The 25,954-nt window shown below is 48.1% G+C and overlaps 2 protein-coding genes and 1 pseudogene across 2 annotated transcripts; 1 reads left to right on the forward strand and 2 right to left on the reverse strand.

Moving 5' to 3' along the window:
- Positions 1–835: 835 nt before the first annotated feature.
- On the reverse strand, positions 836–2,586 carry LOC149354450 (uncharacterized; annotated as a pseudogene).
- Positions 2,587–5,303: 2,717 nt separating this feature from the next.
- Positions 5,304–10,842, forward strand: LOC149354451 (uncharacterized). The gene is made up of 4 exons (XM_089575984.1): positions 5,304–5,338; positions 7,748–7,820; positions 8,635–9,617; positions 10,287–10,842. Exons 1-4 carry the CDS (start codon positions 5,304–5,306, stop codon positions 10,840–10,842), a joined length of 1,647 nt encoding a protein of 548 aa, XP_089432110.1.
- Positions 10,843–17,054: 6,212 nt separating this feature from the next.
- On the reverse strand, positions 17,055–24,080 carry LOC149354452 (uncharacterized). The gene is made up of 3 exons (XM_089577508.1): positions 23,802–24,080; positions 18,231–18,921; positions 17,055–18,032 (listed from the first exon to the last, which is right to left on the reverse strand). The coding sequence occupies exons 1-3, from the start codon at positions 24,005–24,007 to the stop codon at positions 17,337–17,339; spliced, it is 1,593 nt and encodes a 530-aa protein (XP_089433634.1). The 5' UTR covers positions 24,008–24,080; the 3' UTR covers positions 17,055–17,336.
- Between the last annotated feature and the right edge of the window lie 1,874 nt (positions 24,081–25,954).

The raw sequence follows: 25,954 nt of genomic DNA on the forward strand, positions 1-25,954 counted from the left end.
ATTGCTACTACTATGGTTGGTAAATAAACATGTTAAAATTCCGGTCCCCATGCTGGTTCTTTACCCTGTACGACTGCCCCTGGCACTCGTCGAAAGTAATATGGCAGCTAGGTGAGCTCTGACCGATGCTCATTACTTTCAGTGCACATTATATGAATGACAAATTGCACCAATAAAAAACCGGAAACTACAACAAAAAAAGAGCAAGAACATGCAGCTGGCTGTGAATCAGTCAATAAGGTGAGCAGGTTTAGCTGTGCACATAGGAGACGAGAATATTTTAAACAGTAATCGTTCCCGTGAACCAGTTCATGAGATAAAGAGCACTTTATGCCCAGCAATTAAGAGCAGCAGGTCTAAATGTATAGTATAGTCAGACATGCATGCTTTGAACACTATCACAGCAGATGCCCATCGCCAGACTAAATGGCCTTGCAGCCTGGATGGTGCTATCACAGCCAGTGAACTTCTGGAGGTTACATTTTAAACCTTTTAACAAGATCAGTAGCAACACTTTCCGTGACCTGGCATGTAGATGGTGTGTAAGTGCCAGCAAGGCCTCGTCAACGAATGTTAAATATTTACCAGACATGGTGCTCAATATGTGCTCTTAATCACTCAGACCTGAATGTAAATAGACAGTAAGCACTAATGCATAGTTAGGACAGCAGAAGCATTTCAACAAGCATGCTTACTGTCATATGTAAAAAGCACTCGCTATATGCTGGACAAACAAATAACACTTTTTCTACCATAAACACATGGCAAACCTGCAAAAGCACCCTGTAAATGCAGTGAACGAAAGCAACAACTAATGTGCTAACATCAGGATTTGTTATTCGTCAGCTGTGAAGACAGCAGGAAATGTGTGCGGCACTGCATCAGAGAAAAGCTGCAGTCGTGGGACAGCACAACTGGTGCCTGCACCAGGGGCTATGGTTGATGACAACCAAGTCTTGAAATCATGCGGACTGTCCGACTGCTGGTAGGTCAATGGCGAGTCTACTGGAGCAAGACCTGCCTTTGTCTTCACCAGTGGAACCTGCACACCCCGCAAGACAGCGGCAAAAGGAAGGTCGCCCAGTGCCTCCAGCTCTGTACCAAGTGACTGGATTGCGGCTACTTGGCTAGCTTCGTCTTGGTAGTCCAAGCTTGCATCCAAAAGGCGAGCAGTCACTGGCAACTGCTTACTGCCTTCCCGTGGGGCTCGCCAGTCCACGTCAAGAACACTGGCAGGCTTGATGCCTTTCTGTCTTGGGCGTCTCCACTGCTGAGGAAGCTCTGTGCAGGCAAGCTCCGGTGGTGGCTCTGCAAATTCCTGCTGCTTCAACAGGGCTAGCAGGCGTACTGCTGCAAGGACATGACTGCAGGCTCCACTCTTTCCTGCTGGGCATTCGCAGGTAGTGGTACGAGGCACGCCAGTGGCAGTGTGAAAAGACAGCTGCACATTGTAGGGACGGCCACTTTTCTTTTGACTTCGGAAACATGTGCAATGTACGTGGACGATACCAAGTCTGAAAAGAAAATCCAGAACAGTGCTGTGGTACTCATGAAGTTCAAAGCTTATCCTATAACACTGGTATGTGCACTGATGGGAGAGTGCCCAAGAACAAAGACATCTCAGTGCATATAAGATACAACTCTTGCATAAAGATCTTACGGCCAGTGTTTGTTTCATGATTAAAGCTGCAATTAAAACTGGTTCTAACAATCAATAAACGCTTTTCTGAGTGTTTCTATCTAGGTAACGTAACCACACGAAAAATCACGAGATGAAACTAAAAAAAATCCTGGGGCTTTGGGTACCGCAACCACCAAGGCACGCCGCAGTGGAGTGCTCCGGATTAATTTAGACTACCTGCGGTTGTTTAACGTGCCCTAGAACGCAAGTAAATGTACAAGGGCGTTTTTGCATTTCGCCTCTATCGAAACGAAGCCGCCGCGAGCGAGACTCGATCCCTCAATCTCGCACATAGCAACAGAGAGCCTTCGCTGACTAACCCACCGCGGCGGGTGAGAGAAAACTGCGAGAACCGATTTGCAAGGCAATATGCACCGCTCTGGGCACGCGGCCGTTCGATTGTGTATCGGTGCGTCTGTTTCGCAAAATGTTTCTGCGGCGATTCGGCGTCCGCCCCTTCAACATATAGAAACCGGTCTCATCTTATCAACATAACGTTACTCGAGCTTGTTGCTTCCGCCCACAAACGCTCCTTGAAACGAAGAAAGAGAAGCCCCCACTATTCGGTTGCGACGAAACTTCCATATCAAATGAGCGAGGTACGAATGTGGGTGTGCGTGTAATGGAAGAGTACAGAGCGCCAGGGCAAGGCTGCCGTCAGACGCCGTTCGCAGAGTACGCCTAGAGCGCTACAGCAACACTACAGCAAAAAGTTGCTTACCCCAAGTCACACGCGTTCGTGCGAAGCGATGACGGCGAACAGTAGGCCTCGATGGCAAAGCTGTACGCTTTCTTGCGCAGAGGGGCCTTTCTAGTCGCACAGCCATCCTAATGTGCGCTCCGAAATATGCGGAACGACGGTCAAATCCGTCGTCCAACCTGAGCTGCTCCGACTCGGAATGCATAGCGGCTGGTATGTGACGAGAGGACTTGCCATCGTAAAAACTTTCGCTCAAATGCAAACAACTCTTGCAAACAATGCAAACAACAGGCTTGCGGCTCAACACTCGCCGCAACCAAGATGGAGACCGGACTTCCGGTGCCCAATATTGACAGATGACCAAGCAGTTTTGCATATGGACTATTAATAGCGTCCTCGATCACCTCGCACCAGGTGCGCCCCGAAACCGGCGCGGTTCCCTGCGCACCGCGGCGGTGGCGCACCGGCGAGGGTCAACATCGAGGACAAATGATGCACCCCGGAGGAGCTTGTGCATGCAGCGCCGCCTTTAGGGTGCCTTTCTTCTAGCGCGTACATTTGATTGTAAACCACAACACCGGTCACACGCTTCTGCTCACTCGAAAATGCTTTCGGAACCGCAAATAAATCACATATTTCACATGTCAAAGGCCAAACAGTGCAATGTAAACAGACGCTCACTCCGGTATCGTATCGGCGAGGCGCCTGACGACCCGATAAACGAATTTTCGGCCGTTCATCGCCGTGTTTAGCCTATCAAGTCGATTATCATGTCATACTCGCTATCAGACGAACTTGACAGCAGTTCATCAATAGCGGCAACCATCCGTATTCTCTGCTTTATCGCGTGAGTCTGTGCGCAGACACGAGCACGATAGTATGGACCACGGTGTACGGCTAAAGGCGGCTTGTCCGCAGCACGCGTCCCGCAATGCTTGCCGGGATTGCACCCTTGCGAACCGCCGACTTTCCGGGTGCGAGTCGGGGCAACGAAAAACTGACCCAGTAGGGTGCGCTTCCAGTGATCGAGGACCGCGGGCGCGCACCGGTGCAGTTCATCGAGGATGGAAGGTGCGCACCAAGGCGACCCGGTGCGCACCGGTGCGGGCGATCGAGGATGCTATAAGTCACACAAAATACACAATGTGTGAAATATTTCTACAGCTTAGCATGTCATTAATGTGCAAAAGAAAAACTGATTTGTGAGGACTGCAGGGACTCTGCCTGATGCCATTCAATATATTTACAAGGGAATTGACGATAACATGCTTTTACGAAATCAAGGCAATTAGACATGCATACATCGCATCATAGAGTTTCTTACTATTACTTAGAGGGAAAGCTGGCGGCGCTGCACTTCAGCCACCATGGACGCCCAAAGCATCATGGGGCGATGAGCTACTTGTTGCGGCACAGTCGTAATTTTTCAGGAACATGGAGTGGCGCTACTAAGACGTTTCATTCCGAAAACGCTGTTCGTGTGTTCGACTCGTGTGTGCCATGGAGGAAGATTTCCTCCATGGTGTGTGCGCAGACGACTTTCGCGCGAATGCAGTGGGCAAAACCCATAGTAGTGAAAACGCGACGATACACGACGCCAATAAAAGGTTTCACTTTTCCGAAATGCCATTAAAAAACCTCCTATAGTATTTAAGCAACAACATCTTTTTTGAAAACATATTTACTTTTAAAAGTGCGCCTGTTAATTACGAAATATTAGTTTTTATAGTGTTCATTACTAGGCCAATAGGAGAGCGAGTCGTCTCTTATTTTGGGCAAACTTTGCACTTAAATGCTTTTCTGCTCGTTTGTTGCAATCATTAGACAAGATATTGAATGTTAGGACGTTTGTAGTTATCAAACAGCTTTATTTTTCTATTATTTTTTGGCCAAAAGTTGCAGTTCCGCAACAAGTAGCTCACCGCCCCATGATGCTTTGAGCGCCCATGGTGCCTTAAGTGGTCTCGAGGAGTCGCCGTGCAAACTCCCATAGACGGGCTGCCAGCTTTCCCTCTAGGTAATAGTAAGAAACTCTATGCATCGCATAAAAGAAACACTACACGTTCAGACAGTAATAGCTAGGTCCCGGAAATTTAGGCTCTAAAGAACCCCGAAATAGGCAGGCATCTAGGCTCTAAAATATACTGAAAAAGGCGCTATAAAGCAAAAATGGCCGCTTTCAGTAATGCCCTTTATTTATTAGTACAAGATCTGTCACCCAGGCACGCAGCGTACACAGTCCTCAATTCAAGCACGCCACAATAAAACACATTCTCAGGTTTCCGAACTTGAAGCTTCTTCGGTTTTCCCTAAGCATAGCTTTGTAGTTTGAAAACCTTCTTTTGACGACTCATGAAGTTAGTGGTGTGAACCTAAAACATGAGAGTTTATAGGCGCTGAGGTCTTCAAGAGATGTGACTGTATCGTCTCCGCGTAGAAGGTCTCTGATTTGGAAAATTGTTTCTACACCTCTATTTTTTTCTACCAATTGTTGCATCTCCGTAGAAGCAGTAGCGCCGTTTTGTTCCAAACTCTGAAGCACAGCTTGTACTTCTTTGACTTCCTTCAATGATTCATCTATTCCGGCCTTTTCCAACTTCGTCATCCTTTCCATCAATGTTAAGTTTGCACTGATCACGTCAAGTTCTTTTTCAAGCACGCCTCTTCGAACATCGCCCTTGCTTTGATCACACATGCAGCGTCATTCTTGATTTCCGCAAAGAGATTTCACCGCTTCTAAGTGCCGTACCTAATATACGGCTGCATTTATGCATGTTCCCCATCGAGTAAAAACAGGCTTTGGGGGCAGATGAATGTCAGGTGCTGCGGCGCAGAAAATAGAAAATCTTGACGGAGATTTAAGAAACACATGTTTTGTGCTTGATACTGACTTGTCCACTTGGAGAAAAGAGAGCTGGACACATGCGGCGACACGTTGCATTCCATGAACAGCGCAGGTCAGGTGAACCATCTCGTTATATATAAAAACGCCAGTCCCTTTCCTGCCTTGTACATGTAGGATGCACCATCAGTAACAAGCGAAAGTATCGACTCATACTGAATATTACCTGGCCAAAGAAGCTCCAGAGATGGAGTGAAAAAATGCCCTACCGTTGAACGGCTCACCTTTTCAAGAACATTTGCATTGAGCCGGATTGCTTGTTCTGCTTTCTCTGGGCTCAATATTACGATGATGTGGCCACATACCGTCAGCCAGCGTCCGTGGTTTCGTCGAGTGACACCAAAATGCAGTTGTCCCCAACTGATTTTGGCGCGAGTACCCAAGTGAAATTGGTCGACTGCCGACCATCGGTAAGCAATAGACGATGTGCGAAATTGCTTGGCGGTCTGGCAACACCGCGCCCACAACTTCCGGGTTCCATCTTGGCTCGGTCGAGCTCGTCGAACTCTGGTGCATCGTTTGCTATGCGTACTTTCTTCTTGCGAGTGGAATTTCAACAGGCAAGCTTCAGCTGCTGCGTTGTTTTCACAGCTGATCTTTGACCAAATGTAGGTGCTTTCAATAAGCGCCAGCTTACTCCTGCCGCGTCCTCAGCTTCGCTTGAAGTCTGGCGCTGATGATCGCAATAATCGGCACTCGAAAGTGGGTTGGAAAGTCGAACCGTGACCGTGTGCTGTTGTCGTTTTAATGCTCGCATTAAAGCACCAGTTCAAGCATCACGCATTATCATGACTATTTTATTCCCAGGTGGACGCGAATTCATCAGGTAGGGTAGCGAGCGGTTATTTTGCGGTCAGTGCGCACGTGTGTTGACAAACTTCTGTGACAGTGCGAACTTTCGTTCGCGCCGACGCCAGGAGCTTCCTGCATTGCAGTATAATCACACAAGACCCTCGACCAGCTGCGTAATTCGATTCCTTTACTGTAATGTACAATGCGCATCCGCGGTTTTCAACGTCACCGTTTCAGAGCCCGGCGTCGGTTGATTTTCGCCACAATTCGTTGAAACCGCGTCCTGCTTAAGACGCAGTCAGTCGACATTAACAAGAGGAAAGTAGGCATGCACATGTAATTCAAAATATTGTAAGCAAAGACGCAGCTTTTTTTTTTCAGATAAGCACTGAACCACCGCGGCGGCTTGCTTAGAGAAAGATGCTACAGCTGTAGGTGCATGCACGGACTCGATACGCTGGTCAAGCTGTGTGTGCAGGGGCGAAATTAGCATGTTTGGTTGCTTCCGAAACTTAATTAGCTTACTCCCAAACTTGGACAAATGGCTTTGTTGCGAAGCAAGCTGTTGGAGCTTGCCACAACGATAATAAAATCTGCAGGCCTGAAGTGTTTTCAGAACACTGTTGCACGTACTTTCTAGCTTAGAAATGCGTCCCTCCTTCATAATAAAGTAGCTATATTATTCGCTTCTTTTTTTTTAGATTTTCGTCGCCGCAGATATCGAAGGTATATGAATCCTCAAGAAATAAAGCATTCGCACCTCAGTTTTTATACGTAGGGTGTATTGCTTCACAAAGACTGCTTACGCGCATAACATATGCGTATATGGTCCAGAGAGTTAGCTCGCCCTTCTAAAACTAATTGAACACGGGAAAAACTTAACTGAACACGTACCAAACTAAGCAGTAATCGGCATATAGTTCTTCGAGTGAACTTATTTCGCCACGGCACGAGCGATTGGCCCGCTCAAAAAAATTATCTTCTCTATTACGTTGTTCAGGTATTCACGCCCGACCGGAGAGTTGATAAATGCACGAAATCGGCTTCTAATTTTGATCAGAGACAACAAAGGCTGTGGCCCTTATCTTAATTTAAACGCAAATCACCCCGAGAGATTTCTCAAAAATCAGCGCAGAAAGCGAAAGCTGCGCACTGATCCGCGTGCTGACACATGATACCTCGCATGGAGTTTTGTGTTACTAAAACGTTGGGACGGAGTAAAAAACATAGAAAAGCGAAAAGCTGGAACGCACCTAGTTCTGGCACGCATCGTAGTGTCTTTTCACAGTGGAGACGGTAGCGCAACACTGCATCGGCATTTTACTTTTCAAACGAAGCGCAGCCGTTTTAACCCAACGCTGGGCAGCGGTTTCGTTTTCTCTACCGTACCAACATGGAGGACTTAGTTCTCGGAGCGCCGAGAGATGGCGCTGCGCATTTCGCATATCGTCTATTGGACAGTGCTCGGCAGCCGGTATCCTCGGCCAACCAATGGCGGCCCCTAGTCGTGCCGTGGTTGGCTGCCAATAGGGGATATGCGAAAATGCCAGTGAACGTGGCTGAAGTTACATCCGCCATCTTGTGTTGGGCGAGAGTAGCAGACGGAGCCGGTGGGAACGGTCGGTCTGAGTTGCGTGCGTGCGCGTTAACACGGAACGCTCAATCCTATTAGGGGCAAGATGCCGGTACACTGCTGCGTACCGCTTTGCAAACAGCGCGGAGCCACTGACAACAATGGAGCCAAGGTAAGTGTCGAAAGACTATTCTGTTATTTAACTGAGAATGGTGTCTGACAGATTCTCGACCTCGCGTACATTTAACTGCAGGCAGTGTGACCATTTTTTTGTGCACTGAGCGAGTGGTCACAGAGAAGTTTTAAAGCGGGTTAGCGTTATGCTCCGGGCACGGAGACGGGCTGCCGAAATCTGCACGATGGCAATGGTGAAAGAGTGCGGCGCGGTTCTGTACAGACAGCGCATGGCCAGGCTCTTCGGAGCGCTACTCCGTCCGATGGGACCGCGTCGTGGCGTCAACCCAAAGAGGCAGAAAATGCGAAGCATCACATCCAGGTCCCTGTTTTTCTGATCAGCTTGGGTTTTATGTGCGGCCATGTCGAATGCACGGGCGCTCCGAAGAGCGCGGCCATGCGCTCGCAGTTTCCCCTCAAAGTGTGACACAGTCTGTACGTCTGTTTTGTTTTTGTTTTTGCGGCTGCTGTGACCCAAGCTCTTGCCAGGAACACCCATTAAAACTGCCTCTGAAGATTTTTACGCGCCCGGCCTGCGTCTCGTTAATCGTTTACGTTTGTCATGTGCGACGTGCACCTTCACGCAATGTGAACTCTAAATTAATGTTGTCCCGTCGCATTTTTCGCACGTTTGCATACGCAGTCATGTCAGCACGTACCCCTTCCAAGCCGTTTTTTTGTGAAGGCCTCCGCCGTTACGAGACTGTAGCAGGTTTTCCTGAGAGCAATATTATGTTGCGAACTGTGATGCTGGCGCATGCAACTTCCCGATGGAATGTTAAATGATGTCACTTTCATTTCTTTTTGTTAAGGTGTCATTTCATCGCTTTCCAAATGATCCAACATTGGTCAAGAAATGGATCATTGCCATCCGGAGGGATGAAGGTGCCGACTTCCAAGTCAGCAAGTCAACGAAAGTTTGCTCTAAGCACTTTCATGAAAGCGACTATGTGCCTGGTGTTGTAAGTGGCTACAGGATTCTTCGTGAGACAGCTGTGCCATCAGTGTTCAGCTTTCTTAAAGAGAAAAAGAAGCGAAAGCCACCAAAACAGCATGCACCGCCACTGGTTAACAGAACTGTGAAGCTAGCACGTCAGGCAGTGCAGGCATCGGAGCTGACAGGCAGTGCCAACTGTGCTGCACAGATGGATGCAGCTGCATGCAGTGATGGTCAGGAAGACGGAAATTTATGTGAACACGCACCCACCAATCCCCCAGCCATAGATTTAGAGCGGGTCACCACCACTGCAGAGGAGCAAAAAAGAAATTTGTCAAAATTTCAGGATAGGTGCACGCAGCTGGAGGAGCAGCTTATAGCAGTCAGGGAGGCTTCTCGCCAGCTGCAAGCGGAGAATGAAAACCTTACCTGTCAGCTTTCCGAAGAAAGAGAAAGAACATCTGCCTTCTGCGTTGAGCGTTTCAAGGACTGTGATGAGGACATTATGTTCCATACTGGGTTACCAGGGTACAAGTGTTTCACAGGTCTTCTGCTTTTCCTGAATCCAGGAGAGAATGGCTGCAACATTTTGCGTGTAGACATTGAGGGAGAGGCAAAATGTTCCAAGGGTCGCAAGCGGAAGCTAACCGTAGAGAACGAACTGTTCTTGGTTCTTGTGCGACTGCGTCTTGGGCTGTTTGAAGCCGACCTGGCTCACAGATTTAATGTATCACAGCCTACAATCTCTAGGATATGTACCGCCTGGTTAAACTTAATGAACGACAGGTTATGTCTAATACCTCTGTGGGCACCACGAGCTGTAGTGGATGCCACAATGCCGCCAGAATTTGCCATAGAGTTTCTTACTATTACCTAGAGGGAAAGCTGGCGGCGCTGCACTTCAGCCACCATGGACGCCCAAAGCATCATGGGGCGGTGAGCTACTTGTTGCGAGACAGTCGTAGTTTATCGGGGACACGGAGTGGCACTACTGAGATGTTTCATTCCGAAAACGCTGTTCGTGTGTGCGCAGACGACTTTCACGCGAACGCAGTGTGCAAAAACCATAGTAGTAAAAACGCATAGACACACGACGCCAATAAAAGGTTTCACTTTTCCGAAACGCCATTAAAAAACTTCTTGAAGTATCTAAGCAACAGCATTTTTTTTGAAAACATATTTACTTTTAAAAGTGCACCTGTTAATTACGAAATATTAGTTTTTATAGTGTTCTTTACTTGGCCAATAGGAGAGCGAGTCATCTCTTATTTTGGGAAAACTTTGCACTTAAATGCTTTTCTGCTCGTTTGTTGCAATCATTAGAGAAGATATTGAATATTAGGACGTTTGTAGTTATCAAACAGCCTAATTTTTCTATTATTTTTTGGCCAAAAGTTGCAGTTCCGCAACAAGTAGCTCAAAGCCCCATGATGCTTTGAGCGCCCATGGCGGCTGAAGTGGTCTCGAGGGGTCGCCATGCAAACTCCCATAGACGGGCTGCCAGCTTTCCCTCTAGGTAATAGTAAGAAACTCTATGGAATTTGCTGAAAAGTATGCATCCACTAGAGTTATATTGGACGCAACTGAGATTGAGTGCGATGTGCCATCATCTCTGTCCCTCCAGTCCAGCACATATTCAGTGTACAAGTCTTGCAGCTCTTTTAAAGGACTAATAGGTGTGCAACCTAATGGGCTCGTGTCCTTTTTGTCAGGCTTGTTTACAGGATCTATTTCTGACCGAGAGTGTGTAATCAAGAGTGGGTTTCTTGACCTAGAGTTTGACGACGGTGATTCTGTAATGGCCGATACAGGTTTCCGCATTGAAGACCTCTTAACTAAGCAAAATGTAAAGCTAAATATTACGCCATTTCTAAAAGATCAGAAGTTTACAGAAAGTGAAGTCAAGGAAACACGAGAAATCGCCTCACTCAGAATTCATGTCGAGCGCCGTATACAGAGGATCAAGGCATACCACATATTCGACAGAGCAATACCAGTCACCTTGGCTCCACTTATTAATCAAATATGGACTGTGACAGCTATCCTCACAAACTTTCAGTCACCCCTAATCCAACGCCTTTAGAAGTCCATATATCCTTTAACAATCACTTTTAACAAAGCTTGGTTTCCCTTGATAGCTAGTATTGCGAACCATTTTCCCAAAGCCACGCCTAGCATCATCATCAGCCTGACTACACCCACTGCAGGGCAAAAGTATATCCCATGTCTCTCAAATTAACCCTGTCCTTTGCCAGCTGCGGCCACTGTATCCTTGCAGACTTCTTAATCTCATCCGCCCACATTTCTGCCGTCCCCTGCTACGCTTGGCTTCTTTTGGAATCCACTCCGTTACCCTTAAGGACCAGTTGTTATCTTGCCTTCGCATTACATGCCCTGCCCAAGCCCATTTCTTCCTCTTGATTTCAACTAGGATGTTGTGTTTTGGGATAACGTAACAGCAATCTTTATTCACATGGGTTACACGTTACACAGGGCCGGCGTCTGGCCGTACACACACAGCACTTGGTGGGGCGCTCGGGGCGGTGTCGCCGTCTCGTGCCACGCACTCAATACACGCACACACAGGCGCTGGAATGGTGGCGCCATCTCTTGCCACGCACTCAATACACATACACAGCACTCCTCCTTCCTTAAGAAGGTTATCGGTAACGTAGGGGCTTGCGAACAGTTCTAGTTGAACGTCTCACAGATGGCATCGCCGCAGCCTCCAAGGTGCTTGCGGTGCTGGCCACGTCTTCCTCGGTGCTTGTAGGTGTACCCGCTGCACTTGATGCTGGAGTGGCCAAGTGCTTTTTCACTTGGTTGTTGTGACGGCGAACTTTTCCTTGAGGGGTTGAAACCGTTACCATCGAAGTTCCGTTCGGCTCATCAACTTCGCCCAACCACCATTTAGCTCCTCTGCCGAAATTGCGAACTGCAACCTTGGCACCTTTCTTGTATTTGGGTCCCTTTTTCGTCTCTCCGCCATGCCTCTTGGATTCTATCAGCAACTGCTCGGGTGCACTCTCTTCCTCCCTTCTAGGAATGCAAAGATCCAGCTTCGCTTTCATTGGGTATGCCAACATCAGCTCAGATGGCGACGTTCCATTTGGGCGGGGTGCTCTACGGTACATAAGCAGCCATCTCGCTAGCCGGAGCTTGAGATCTCCACCCGTGGTTTTCTTGAGGCCGTCCTTTACAGTTCGAACTGCTCGCTCAGCCAAACCATTTGATGCCGGATGGAAAGGTTCTGTCCGTAGGTGCTTAATGCCATTTTCCGAAAGGAATGCCTGGAAAGCTTGGCCAGTAAATGGGGTTCCATTGTCTGTTACAATGCACCTTGGCAGCCCAAACCGTGCAAAAATATCCCTCAAATGCTCTACAGTGTTTCCCGCTGTTGCACTTGGCACGATGATAACTTCAAGCCACTTTGACTTGGCGTCTACAAGTACAAGGAGCATTTTACCTTCAAATGGTCCGGCATAGTCCAGGTGCACACGTTCCCAGCATTCAGTTGGCTCAGGCCATGACACTGGCTCAGTCTTGCTGGCATTGGAGAATTCTGCCGACACTGTGTACACTGTCGAGCACACTTTTCGATTTCAGCATCCATACCAGGCCACCAAAACAAAGACCTTGCCATGCCTTTCATGACAACCATTCCCTGGTGCGTTTTGTGTAGCAGTTCCAAGATATGCTTCTGGGCAGGAGTAGGCACCACGATTCGGTTACCCCAGTACAAGAGATTTCTGTACGTGTTCAGCTCGTCACGTCTTTGCCAGAATGGCTGTAGGGCTTTGTCCGGGGTGCTTTGTGGCCATCCGTCCTTGACCCACAGCAGCACTTGGCTTAGGGCTTGATCACAACTCGTGTAGCGCTGAAGCTGCTTCACTGACACTGTCAGCTTTTCCATGCTTGAGACTGAATTCACCAGCTCTGGTGGTTCAGGTGGATCTGCAAAGAGCACTGCCAGTGGTAGCCTGTTCATGGCATCTGCATTTCTATTGAGACGTCCAGGTCGGTGCTCAATAGCATACGTGTAGGCACCAAGTGTGCGTGCCCAACGCTGGATACGTGAAGCAGTCATGGCTGGAATTGCTTTATCTTCACGGAAGATGCCGACCAGTGGCTTGTGATCAGTGATGAGGATAAAGCTGCGACATAGCAAGTAGTCTCTGAAGCGTGTGACACCAAATATAATGGCTAGTGCCTCCTTTTCCAGATGTGAGTAGTTTCGCTCCGCAGGTGTGAGAGTTCGAGATGCGAATGCTAGTGGGAATTCAACCCCATTATCACGATGTGAAAGCACCGCACCTACACCATACGGTGAAGCGTCACAGGCTAGCACGAGTTCCTTAGATGGGTCATAGTGTGCCAACACTTTTGCCTCCATGATGGCTTCCTTGCTTTTGACAAAAGCTTTTCGTTCTTCATCTGTCCACCTCCAGTGACTGTTCTTGTGAAGCAGTGCATACAACGGTGCTAGTAGTGTGGACAGGTTCGGCAGAAACTTTCCGTAGTATGACAGGAGTCCAATGAAGGATCTCAGCTCACCAACGTCCTTGGGCTCGGGCGCTTCAATGATGGCTTCTGTGTTTTTCTTTGATGGTTGAAGACCAGTGGCATTGATCTCATGGCCCAAGTAAATGAGAGATGGTTTGAAAAACTCACACTTTTCCTGTTTGAGCTTCAACCCTGACTCTTTGACTCGTTGCAGAACTTTGCGCAGATTCTGAAGGTGCTCTGCGTCAGTTCTTCCTGTCACCAAAACATCGTCTAAGTAGACTGATGTGCCTGGGATGTCACGAAGGGTTTCTTCCATTCTTTTCTGGAAGAGGGCAGGTGCTGATGAAACACCAAATGCCAGACGGTTGTAAGCAAAGAGACCTTTGTGTGTGTTGATGACCAGTAGCTTACTGGTTTCTTCATCAACAGGCACCTGATTGTAAGCTTCGCGGAAATCCAACTTGGAAAACTTGACTCCGCCTTGCAAGGATGCGAATATGTCTTCAACTTTTGGCAATGGGTACTGTGTCGTTACCACTGCTGGATTCACACCGATCTTATAGTCTCCACAAATCCTGACACTTTGGCCATCTGCTTTGAGTACTGGTACAATCGGCGAAGCCCACTCAGAATGGTCCACTGGTGTGATGATGTTTTCACGTTCTAGACGCTGAAGTTCATTTTCAACCTTGGCCCGAAGTGCGTAGGGTACCGTGCGAGGTCTGAAGTATCGTGGCTGTGCATCGGGTCGAACGTTGATATGCACCGGTGGTCCTTTCAGTGTCCCGCAGCCTGGTCTGAAGATCTCTTCAAACTCCTGCAGCATTTCTTTCACTTTCCCTTCAGTGGTGCTTTCGAGCTGTGTCGCATTTACTTGGCGTGGTAGCAGGTCAAATGCTGTAAGCCAATCCCTGCCGCACAGGTTAGGGCTCTTGCAGGCCACTACAAGCAGTGTCTGCTGACATGCAGTCTTGCCAAGACATACGTCAACCGCCAGCGTTCCCTGCACCGGTATTGTTCCACGTATGCAGTTCAGCTTGATGTCTGTCCGTGAAAGCTGCGGCAAAACACCTTGGTGCTGCCGGTAAGTATCTTTTGAGATTAACGAAACGGGAGAACCTGAATCCAACTCCATTTCCAGTGGCACTCCATTGACTATGAATGTCACTGTGATTGGCTTCAGAGGTGACTGTGCATGCAAAGAATGCAGGTAGTACTCAGGTGGCTTCTCGGTCGACTGTACTGCATTCACTGCAGTTGCGCTGAGCTTCTTCCCTTTCTCAGCACCAGACAAACAGCAGCTCGCCAGGTGACCTACTTTGTCGCACTTGTAACACCTTGTGTTGATGTGCTTGCATTCCGGGGGCCTGTGATCACGGGATCCGCAGCGTACACACGGCCTGGACTTCTCTTGGCGTCCGGTTTTGATTTTGCCTTTAGGCTTCGGGTCTTGCCCTTTTTGGCCACCGAGCCCTTGCAGGTACTTTTTCTTGTGCTTGACATAATTCGCTGAGCCTTCTTGAACCGGGGAAGTCGGTATGTCCGCGTGGCCCTTTCGCAGCTCGTTTGCGTTGAGTTCCGCCGCCTCTGCCGTTCTAGCAATCTCAAGCGCTTTATCTAGGGTGAGGCTCTTCTCAACTAACAACCGTTGCTGCACGGCTCTGTCGCGAATTCCACACACAAGTCTGTCTCTCAGCATGCGGTTCAGCGCCGTACCGAAGTTGCAGTGTTCCGCCATTTGCCGGAGCTCGGCGACAAACACTGCGACGCTTTCATTCTCGAGCTGTACTCTGGGGTGGAAGCGATAACTTTCGGCTATTTCCGATGGAGCGGGGCTGAAGTGGCTGTTGAGAATAGCCATGAGTTCAGTAAACTTCTTTTCTTTAGGCTTTTCGGGCGCTAGCAAACTACGGAGCGTCGCGTACGTGCTTGTGCCGACCGTCGACAAAAATACCCACTTTTTCTTATCGTCGTCTTCGATGCCATTTGCATTGAAGAACGCATCCAGCCGTTCCGTGTATGACGACCACGGCTCTTTGTTGTCGTATTCTTCGACTCGACCAAACGTCGCCATGTTTGCGCGGGAACGAAGCGTGCTTCACTTCACTGGCTACTGGCGCAAGTTCACTTGCCTGCGTGCATCACAATGCGATGTCTTCGCGCGACCTGCGTGCATCCGATGCGATGTCTTCGCTTGCGTCCGGGTCCCCGCTATCCCATCCTCGTCGCCAGTTGTTGCGTTTTGGGATAACGTAACAGCAATCTTTATTCACATGGGTTACACGTTACACAGGGCCGGCGTCTGGCCGTACACACACAGCACTTGCTGGGGCGCTCGGGGCGGTGGCGCCGTGTCGTGCCACGCACTCAATACACGCACACACAGGCGCTGGAATGGTGGCGCCATCTCTTGCCACGCACTCAATACACATACATAGCATAGGATATCATTAACCCGCGTTTGTTCCCTCACCCACTCCGCCCGCTTCCGATCTCTTAATGTTACACCTATCATTTTTCTTTCCATAGCTTGCCGCGTTGTCCTTAACTTAAGCTGAACCCTCTTTGTTAGCCTCCACGTTTCTGCCCTATAGGTGAGAACCGGTAAGATACAGCTTGAATTTTTAACACTCATGCAAGTGGCACACCTGACAATATTGCCTGCAGCAAGTTGAATGAAGGCGTCATGCATACTGTAAGGGTGCATGCAACGAGATGATCAGGGGACAACACAGAAAAAACTGGTACCCAGTCATTTTAATGCATCGCTACAGTGTGCCTTTCCTTCATAATGCGAGATCAACTAGACACCCTTGCAGCGTTGTGAACTAATTTCTTTTGTCGTGTGTGGTGGTGGCGCAAGCTAGGTCGCTCGCTATGGATGCATTGTTATGCCAACCTTTGTTCATGCATGGCAAGTTGCCTCTGTGGTATTATGTTTGTGGTTGAGGGAACACTGAGAACAACTTCATCCAAGTTTTGTTGTAGGACTCTTTCTGGCTGTATTGGTGTTTGTATTGGCAAGAAGCACAAACTTAATGCTGGGAAAGTTGCATTTAAAACTTTTCCAGCTACCCAATACTCATGTCTATACAGACAGGCTCCATTGTTACCATTTTGAAGTGTGCAGATGTTAGCCTAGCCTCTGGGATTGGCACTTAAAATCTGATGCTGCATCTCAATTTTTGCTCTTTCTAGCTTAGAAAGACTGTTTTCTGTGAAAGTAGAGTCTTTATTGTGTTAAAATGCGGTAATCTATCAATATAGGCAGCCTTCAATTTCTCCTCAGTGTCCCTTTAAGATGAACGATAATAAAATAGTCATGATTAAGTGCTCTTTGCCTCCCTCATAGTTATGCAACCAGACTATTTTGTTGCTTTTGTGCAAGTTATCTGTGCATCATAGGAGCCCGATTACAACAAGGGTGCTAACAGCCTACTGCTGCACAAACTGACTGCGTGACGTGAAAATACTGAGTAACCAGGGTGAACGAAGTGAAAACAGGTAGCTGCAGATAACGTCTATATTAAGTCAACATTCTTGCTACTTGATGCTCTTTGTTCCATAATTCCATCTAATACTGACAATAAAATGTTTTGATGCTTCAGCCTGAGCTGCTAAGCCCACTGAATGTGTAACGATGGTAAGGGATGAAATCTGAATGTTCAGAAGTGAATTCTTGTTGATTAGCTGAATGAAGAGCCTTTTGTATTTATGATGTACTATCAGTGTATGCGAAAAGGAATACACACGAAGCAATTATTCCAGGGGAGGCATCTTTATTTTCAACCCACCGCTGTGGCTCGGAGGTTGCCACACTTGGCTGCTGACTCAAAACACAAGTTTGATCCCGGTTTGGCGGCCAAATTTTGATGAAGGCGGAATTCTAGAGGCCCATGTGCTGCGCGATGTCAGTGCACGTTAAAGAACCCCAGGTGGTCGAAATTTCCAGAGCCCTTCACTACGGTGCCTCCCATAGCCTGAGTTACTTTGGGACGTTAAACCCCAATAAACCAATGTTTATTTTCAAGGAAGCCCTTTGCGTGCCCCTTCACTTGACGAGAAAAAAATCTAGAGGGACTGGCGCTTATATTTCAAGTATGGCAATATGTGCCCAAAAAAGAAATCGTCCAGCTTCGAACGCATTTGAAGCCAGTCTTCTTTGTCAAACTCTATACGCTCTACTGCTATCCAGTTTTCAGAGCACACCACGAAGTCTGCCCATAAACAGCCGGTCACAGCCATCTGACCGAGCACCTGAGCATAGTACTCATGTCTTCTGTCAAGCTCTGGCTCGCCATTTTCACTAAATCTCAGGCAAAATGGCCTTGCTATAGCTTGCTCCGGCTCGCTGTCCTTTAAAGAATATAAGCATTTGATCTCTAGAACTACAAATGTTGACTCCTCAGGATCAAAAACAAACCTGTCAGGGCTAGCGCCTAGCCACGGAAATCCAGGATTAACGGCTATGCCACTCTGATGAAGTGACACACAGTGTCCATAGCTCTGCATAACAGCCCTGTAACGGTCAGCAGCAAGGCTTTCATTTCTTAGTCCGTATTGTACGGCATGAATGCGAGAGAGGTCTTTGCTTTCAATGACATTGGCAACACCTACATTGGTCCATTCCTCCCTCCTCTTAATGACACGCCCAAAGCGTGAGGCAGTTAATCGGTTCGCTCGTGCTTCCCGCCCCCTTGCACTATGTGTCTGTTGCCTAGAGTTCAGCTCTAACTCTCTTGCTTCTTGTGGTGACAGCTGTAGTTCCTGCAAAAACAGAAGAAATGCAAGTACATGATCACACACCATCCAGTGCTAACTCTTCTGTGATTAGACTGTAGCTTTGCATTTTTGTGTAGTTTCTGCACATAACATTACTGTTTGTAAAAAAAACAGTACCCACACTGGCATAGAAGTACAGTATCAAAAGTACAGGCATTAAAACTTAAGACAGGCAGTGCTTACCACCAGTATGCTCAGCTCTTCAGCACTTAAGGTGTCAGGCAACCTGCACTGTGCCACTTCATCAAAAAGATAAAGGTCTGGGACAGCAGTGATTCTTCCGGACCCTGCAGAGATGCTGGCTGACAGCCACGTCTTGAAGCCTGAAGGCAGCTTTGCTTGCTGGTAGGAGAGTGGTGAACCAGCAGGTGCTGGCCCTCTCTTTGTGTCAACAAATGGCCCGTCGGCAGCCAGTAACACCATGGAAAAATCATGGCTTCCGAGGTCACCAAGAGTTCTGCCTAGTACATGCAAGGAGTCTAGTTGCTTCTGCTCCTCCTCTTTCTTTGCAGGTGTACTAAAGAGCCGCAATGGAGAAGGCACAGGCACGCCATTCTCCCGTGGGCTCCTCCAGTCGATGTCTTGTACATTCATTGCCCTAATTCCTTGTCGTCGAGGTCGCCTCCACTGTTGAGGGAGCTCAGTGCAAGTAAGCTCAGCTGGTGCCTCTTTGAAGCCCTGCTTCTTGAGCAAAATTATTACCCGCAGTGCTGCGAGAATGTGGCTGCACGACTGGCTCGCACCAGCTGGGCACTCGCAGGCTGAATCAGTGACGACACCAGTTGTCTGTTTAAAGGCAAGAGGAACCATGTATGGTTTACCAGTCTTCTTCTGGCTTCGGAAACATGCTGCTCGTGCGTAGACAACGTCAAACCTGCCAGGAGAGTAAAATGACGACAATCAACACATTGAATCAGATGAGACCCACAAAACAACAGTGGGAGGCAGCGTGATGGAGGTGATGAAGAAAAAAATTGATGATTTAGCGCTGGGGTAAATCGCACGTGCTGCATACTTTCACAAGGAAAGAGGAGAAGCCAGGAAAGACTTTCAACATGCTTAAGTGCACACTACCAACTCATAGTTCATTCTTGACATGAGAGAAAGAAAGCACAAAGGGTACTGAAAGAAGAATATTTTGATTATAAGTGGCAAGTCGAAGCATGACAAGTAGTTAACGGAAAAAACATCCTCTTGTCAACGCTGAGGCTGTCATGTACAACATAGCAATCTCTACGAATGCACAGGTGGTTAACATATATGAACCGCAGCCTGATATCACTAGTAGACGCTACGCAGGATGGGCCATGTGCATCGCTTTAGTTCCAAGCATGGTTCATAGCAATCACATTTGCCTGCTACTCTTAATGCCTTTAACATCAGCATCTCCCACCTGCTAAGTGCCACCGACGGAACACTGACACATGCTCCCTCCTGTCCTGTGTTGTACATGACGGCCTCAGCAGTGATACAAGGATGCCTTTTCCCGTTCACTACATGTACTGCTTTGACTTGCCACTTATTCTAATTAAAATAATCTTCTTCGTTATCCTTTGCGCTTTCTTTTCCTTCATGTCAAAAATAAGCCATAAGTTGGTAGTATGCACTTGATCGTGTTGAACACCTTTCCTGGCTCCTTTTATTTCCTTGCGGAACTATCCAGCGCCTGCAATTTATCTCAGCTGTAAACTATGTCGAACCCAAACTTTACTTAAGTTCGCGTGACTAAGCCAAATGCAAATTAGGTGTACTGGCATTGTACGGCCACTGTTTACTTATCTCATTAAACTGTGCGTATCTTATTCTTAAGTACTACGGTATATTGACACATGCCTTAGTGAAAGAGGAAGGAAAAGTTGATCACTATTCATGCGTAAGTATAAGTGAAAGTCGGGTTTGCGTTCCACTCGCGCTCGGCTCAAGCAGCCCTTTCCGATCGGGCGGGCGGCTCAAGCAGGGGCCGGACAAACAGACACAGATCAGCAAAGTCCGTGACTGCGGCTTTGAGCGCTAGCACATTAATAGGTGGCTGAAATGTGTGCAACACCACAGCGCGCGAACAAACGAGGTCGCAAAACCAAGTGTTTATTCCTGTATTAAAATGCATGTCAACGTTTTCCTTATCACGTTTTCAAGTCTTGTTTACGTCATGTTTCGACTGTGCAGATAGATAACTGCTCGAAGCCTTTTCTTTTAAAAAAAAACCCGGGCTGAAACGGGAGGGCCTAAAAGACATCGTACTGAGGTTCTGACGTCCCTCTGGACATACCGCTTAAAGGGAAGCTGAAGAGATTTTCGAATTCATTAAGATGCTCACGTATGGATGTGGGAACCTTAAAAATCATGCGGGTGAAATTTTTTTCCAGAATAATCACTTAGGAGCGATCGCCGTTTAAAATTGCGCGGTAGCTCCGCCCCCCGCTGTCCGCCGAGCGCTGCTGATGACACTGACGATGCGAGCCGAAACCGGAAACCGTGGGGTGATGACGTAAACATTGGTGTTCCGTCGCCTCGCAGCCTCCGCGACAGTGCTTGTTTCTGCGTGCATGCCATCGTAAGCTGCTTCGATCTGCCGTGTGTTCCTGTATTTGTGCGTTTTTATGTTTGTGGTGGCGTACAGAAAGGTGTGCAGCATCGAGTGATGCGGTGGACCACCATGCCGGCGTTCTGCGCAGCCTTCGGCTGCACTAACACCAGCGGCCGCGACGATGTGGACTTTCATTATTTCCTGCAAAATAAGGAGCTTTCCGCGAGGTGGGTCGCTGCTGTGAAGCGAAGGGATTTCAAGCCCTCAAAGACTACAGTGCTATGCTCTGACCACTTTTGTGATGAAGACTATAACCATAGCCTGTCGATAATGCGTTCATTGGGCCTGTCAACAAAGTCAGCTCGACTGAAACCCGGCGCAATACCGCCTGTCTTCGCGCACAGGAGCTCGTCACCGCCACCGAGGCCAGCTTTCGCGAAAAGGCGGAAGCTCGAGGTAAGAATTTGTGTATTAACACTATGAGAATTTGACTGCGCGAACCGGTGTTCTGTGTAGTGTATGGCGCGTAATTTCGTGGATGCAAGACTTTCGGTAGTAGTGAGATGAACGGCGCTGGAATGAGAACGTCAGGACGGCAGCAAACTGCAGCTTACAAAATAAGTGTTTTGCAGTTATGCTTGCAGGAATGCAACGTGCATTTCGTACAGCATTACTCATATCAGAGCTCGGCCCTAAATTTTTTGGCTGTATAAAAATCTTAAACTGCTACTAATACTGCAAGAGGTGGAGCGACACGAAGTGCGCCTCACAACCGGAGACTGCGCGCCGCGCGTGAGCAGAGAACTTCGTTCGGTAAGCGAGCTCGTGGAGAGACGTTATATGCAGCCTCTTTAATCAATTATGTTGGAGCTCAGATATTCTAGGATTCATGCGTAGCCCTTAGTGGCGAGAACATAGGGAGTAGTACGCGGCACATTTTTCTTCGGGCTCGGAGCGCCGAGAAAACTCTTTGCAGATGTTTCTGGTATACGGGCGCGCGGCGTTTCGTTTTCAGTTTGGTTTCGCCTGGAGCCTCGCTGATAGCCGCCTCGTCAGCGCCCAATGTGCGCAGTCACGGCGCTTGCAGTCTGGCCCCAAAGCGTACGCTTTTTTTTTTTAGCGATCTACGTCGGACGCGCCCGCTGGCGCTGTGTTAGCGCGTGAAGTTGCTTGTCAGGGTGTAAGTTTTTAAAGAGATCTTTTTTGCTTGGCTACAGTATTTGCAGGAGGTGCTCCAAATCTGCAAATACAACATAATATGAAAATAAAAATTTAATTAAGATATGCAGTTTAGTGAGCTAATGGAAACCTTCTGCCTATTACTGGTGTATGTCATATCCCTCAATATAGCCCCAGGGATAAAATTAATACAAGGTTAGTTACCCTTTTTTTAAAATAAATTTTGGACCTTCTAAAGAAACACCTGGTATATAATAAATGATCTCACTTTCCACAGAGCTCGCCAATCAACAAAATAGTTTGTGAAATAAACCAGAAGATTTTACTCATACTGAAGCACACTTTTATTCTGTTTGCAACAATAACATCATATGGCTTATGCCTTTCAGGTCCTTGCCGAACTGCTGCAAGATCAAGACTGCACACCAGACGATAGTGCAAATCAAGAGTGCATGGAAAATGACATCACACTTGGAGGCTGCACACCAGACAGTCAAGAATGCACACCAAACAGCAGTACAAATCAGGGCTGTGCAACAAGTCGAATGCCACTGGCAGATGCTGCTGAGGACCCTGCATCGAACTTTTCTAAAAGTGATGACAAGGCTGACAAGTCTTTTCAAGTTCTAATGCAGCCAATACCAGTAAAGTGTTCTGCCAGGAATACATTTATGATAACACATGTAGTCGTAAAAAATTGCCGAGTGCAGCATGGCTTCATACATTAATAATAATATTATATAATTGTACGCCACGTGTGCTACAGCCAGCCTTGCGACTCGGCCTGCTCGGTTGCAGCACGAGGCCATCGAGTTAGTGAAAAAAATCACTGGTCACTTGATCTGAAAACAGCACGATAAAGGCGGGCGCAAACGGATGGAGATATTCCTACAAGGGCTTGCAGTATGAAGCAACTCGCCTAAACAAGGATTTCAATTTACTGCCAGATGCCATCTTGGCACGCAGAACGGGAGGCACACGTTTGTCACCTCGACAAGTTCTGCCGCAAAGCGCCGCGAACTTCTGTTTTACGCGTGCGTTATGAACCGAGCCGGCACGCAGCGACCATGAAGCGATGCCAGCATAAAATTTGCGTGCAAAAAGAGTTTGATAACTTCTTGCGCATGTCAATGGTCTGTGAGGATTACAAGCAGATTTGCGGCAGCACCGACAAGCGGCAAGACAACAATGCCGACGATCGCATCCCGCTTACATTGCGTTAGGAAAATTTTGTGGAGCAGTGCTATACTACATTTGCTTGCTTAAAAATTAATTTATTGTATCTCTGAATGAAGTTTGGCTAGAAAAGTGTTCTTACTAAAAGACATTTCCAACACGTGGAGATGCTGACACTTCGCTTTCGTTCAAGCCAAAAGCACAGCTTGCGCCAGCATCGTTGCTTCCTTGGAGCGGTTTGCTCTTTGCGATTGGTTCGTACATGTAGGGGATGACGCCAAGATCCTCCTGGTAATCTTCGATGTGTTCCATCGTGATATAAGCATCAAACCAACAGCCCGAACCACCGCGCGCCGCGCTTCTTGTACTACATCGGCGGCGACCGAGCCGGGCTCACCGAGCCAACGCCAGTGTTCACGTCACGAGGCGCCCAACCAATCACAGGCGGCAACGAGGAGCGCGAGCTCGCCCGAGGCTGCTGCTGCACTTTTCGCCAAAATAAAATAGGTTTGCGCTTTCCTTTGCCTAATTTGGATGAGAAATTCGAATTCCGAGGGTGGAAAACTGTAAAGTGCATCTCTTCACTGAATTTTTTGGAAAAACCTTTCAGCATCCCTTTAACGGCAAATTATCAACCGGCACGGCGAGCTCACGCAAGCACCACCAACATAGTATTTACGAACATCGTGCGTTAACCATCGCGGGGCTTGCGCTGACTTACATTATACCGCAAATGTACTACCTGATCCGCTTCAGAATGCACGTAATAAGCGGCGCAGGCGGTTCCACGGTTACTGCAGTGAAGCAAGGCTTTATATATAGCACAAACTTGTCTCGACGACATCTATCACAGCAAGGATAAATCCACAAACCTTGAATCGCAGATGTTTGTGACCAGCGACGACGGAAGTACGTACGCTTCGACAGCAAAGGCATAGGATTTGGTCTGCTGCCGCATCGATGGCGTTGACGACGTGCAGAAACGCGTCAGCGTGTCTTCAGTGACGAGTGGCAAATCGTCTAGATTATTCCGCCACATTTCGTGACCACTGGACGGAAAACGCTGTCCCTGTGCCATAGGGAGACAAAGTGTGTGGCTCCGGCCGTCACTCGTACGGGTTTTGCGCTGCGAACGCTCCACAACACACAGTCAGACACAGATACTACAGTGAACTAGAATATTGGGTAGTGTGCTCACTCCGCGCCGGCTCAATGGGGGAGCGGTGGCCCAGCGAATGTCGACAGGTTTCTGTTTCGCGGCGGCGACACGAGGTGGCGCCACAGTAGACTTCACGGTAGGATTTGCCGTGTGTATTTGTGGTACACACAAATACACACGGTAGTGCGCCGTGTGTATTTGTGGGCTCGTTGTTGTTCTGTTGTGCGGTTTTGCACTGGTTTGAGCGCTTCTCGGGGGGTCATTTCACGTTTTTGTTCACGTATGGTGCCAGTGCTTGTTCAAGCTTGCCCAGATAAGCGGCCTTCAAATGCAGGGCCCTCCAGATTCAAACTTGGGTGCCTGCGCATGACCACGATGAGCACGTAGGTTGAAGTGACTGTAGACTTGTTTTCTACGTAATAGGGTATGTTGCACGGAAGTGTGTACTGGAGACAAATTGCCAAATGTGCATTACCTTGCTTACAATGCAGTCTCCCAATGAAAACTGTTTTCCTGCGAGGCTGACAAAATACCGCGACCATGGAGGACTGCTCTACCCACCGGCGCAGCTTTATGGATTTGTGTTGAAGCTTGAAAACCTCTCCACAGAAAACCTCACAGAACCAACTTCTTTTTGAAGTCTGCTTCTAACCACTTCCAACATATGAAGAATGCTTTCGGAATGTAATTGATTGCAGCGAAGAAAAACTCGAACGGGCGAAGCACCTTAAACTGAGCCGTTGCTGACGCTGCTCTGAAGTGCTAGAAAAAGTTGAACGAAAAAGAGGCGAAGTGGTTTAGTTTACGGGGTTTTATCGTCTCTGAGCGACTCAGGCTATGCGGGACGCTATAGTGAAGGGCTCCGGAAATTTCCACCACATGGGTACAACTCACTGTAACCTGGGGTTCTTCAACGTGCACTGACATCATACAGTACGTGGGCCTCTATAATTTCGCCTCCATCGAAATTCGACAGCCGTGGCCGGGTTCGAACCCATGTCTTTCGGATCAGCAGCCGAGCGCCATCTGAGCCACCGCTGCCAGAGGCGAAATGAGCGAGCATAAATGCATGCAGTGATGACAAATCTGCCTCATTCTTTATTTTTTTAAATAGCAGTGGATGCTGCATGGCTGTTCAAAAAAATGTGAAGTCAGTTACTGTTGTGTCGAAATTGTGTCGGTACGCGTGCCTCGATCGTATTTAGCGCAAAGCGCTAATTTTAAATAATGTATATGCCCCCCCCCCCTTCCTTGTACTTTCGCTCACTTATGTGTCTCCCTTCTACCTCCCTGCCCCTCTGTGTTATGTGTGCTGCAGCTTGGCTCCTTGCGAATAGAAATAACTGCTGCCGCCGACACACTCTCCATTCCGCGTTTGTCCCTGGCATATAATCAAATTCCGCCACACCACATGCTACTACTATTAACTTTAAGTATTAAGACAAAAAGCTGTATGACCCCTCGGTACGCAGTGCGTTGTAACTGCAAGGAAACATTGCAGGCACGAGTGACAATACGTGATCATCCCTGCGTGCCAAGCGTATACTGATAAAAGTTGCTCATGTAACCCCTCATGCAATGTCCCTTGTGGAACTTTGAGAAATAAATAAACATGTGCACATGCCAGAAATTAAGTTCCATTCAAGATCTGCCGAGCCATTTCGATGACACACACGCGAATGTTGCGATAATAATTCAATATGTCGGCGCGGCTACCACGGCTACTGCGACGCCAGCCGAATGCGCCACTCGCTTTCACCCGTGAAGACGCGTGCAGCGCCACCACGCGCCACCGCGCCCTGTCGACACCGGCGGGGTCACCCCGAGCGGGCCTGTGAGCACACTACCCAATATTCTAGTTCACTG

Source organism: Amblyomma mixtum, chromosome 3 (genome assembly GCF_055824585.1).
Source record: "Amblyomma mixtum isolate Tamu chromosome 3, ASM5582458v1, whole genome shotgun sequence".
Taxonomy (NCBI): domain Eukaryota; kingdom Metazoa; phylum Arthropoda; class Arachnida; order Ixodida; family Ixodidae; genus Amblyomma; species Amblyomma mixtum.

Bases quoted from the DNA above. Each gene is read 5' to 3' on its own strand.
- LOC149354451 (XM_089575984.1), top strand. From the start codon at position 5,304: ATGCGGCGACACGTTGCATTCCATGAACAGCGCAG. The intron at 7,821-8,634 runs GTAAGTGTCGAA...CTTTTTGTTAAG, and splicing joins CTGACAACAATGGAGCCAAG to GTGTCATTTCATCGCTTTCC. The intron at 9,618-10,286 runs GTTTCTTACTAT...GGTAATAGTAAG, and splicing joins CCGCCAGAATTTGCCATAGA to AAACTCTATGGAATTTGCTG.
- LOC149354452 (XM_089577508.1), bottom strand. From the start codon at position 24,007: ATGGCACAGGGACAGCGTTTTCCGTCCAGTGGTCACGAAATGTGGCGG. The intron at 18,922-23,801 runs GTTTGTGGATTT...CTCTCCTGGCAG, and splicing joins ACAAACATCTGCGATTCAAG to GTTTGACGTTGTCTACGCAC. The intron at 18,033-18,230 runs GTAAGCACTGCC...CTGTTTTTGCAG, and splicing joins AAGAGCTGAGCATACTGGTG to GAACTACAGCTGTCACCACA.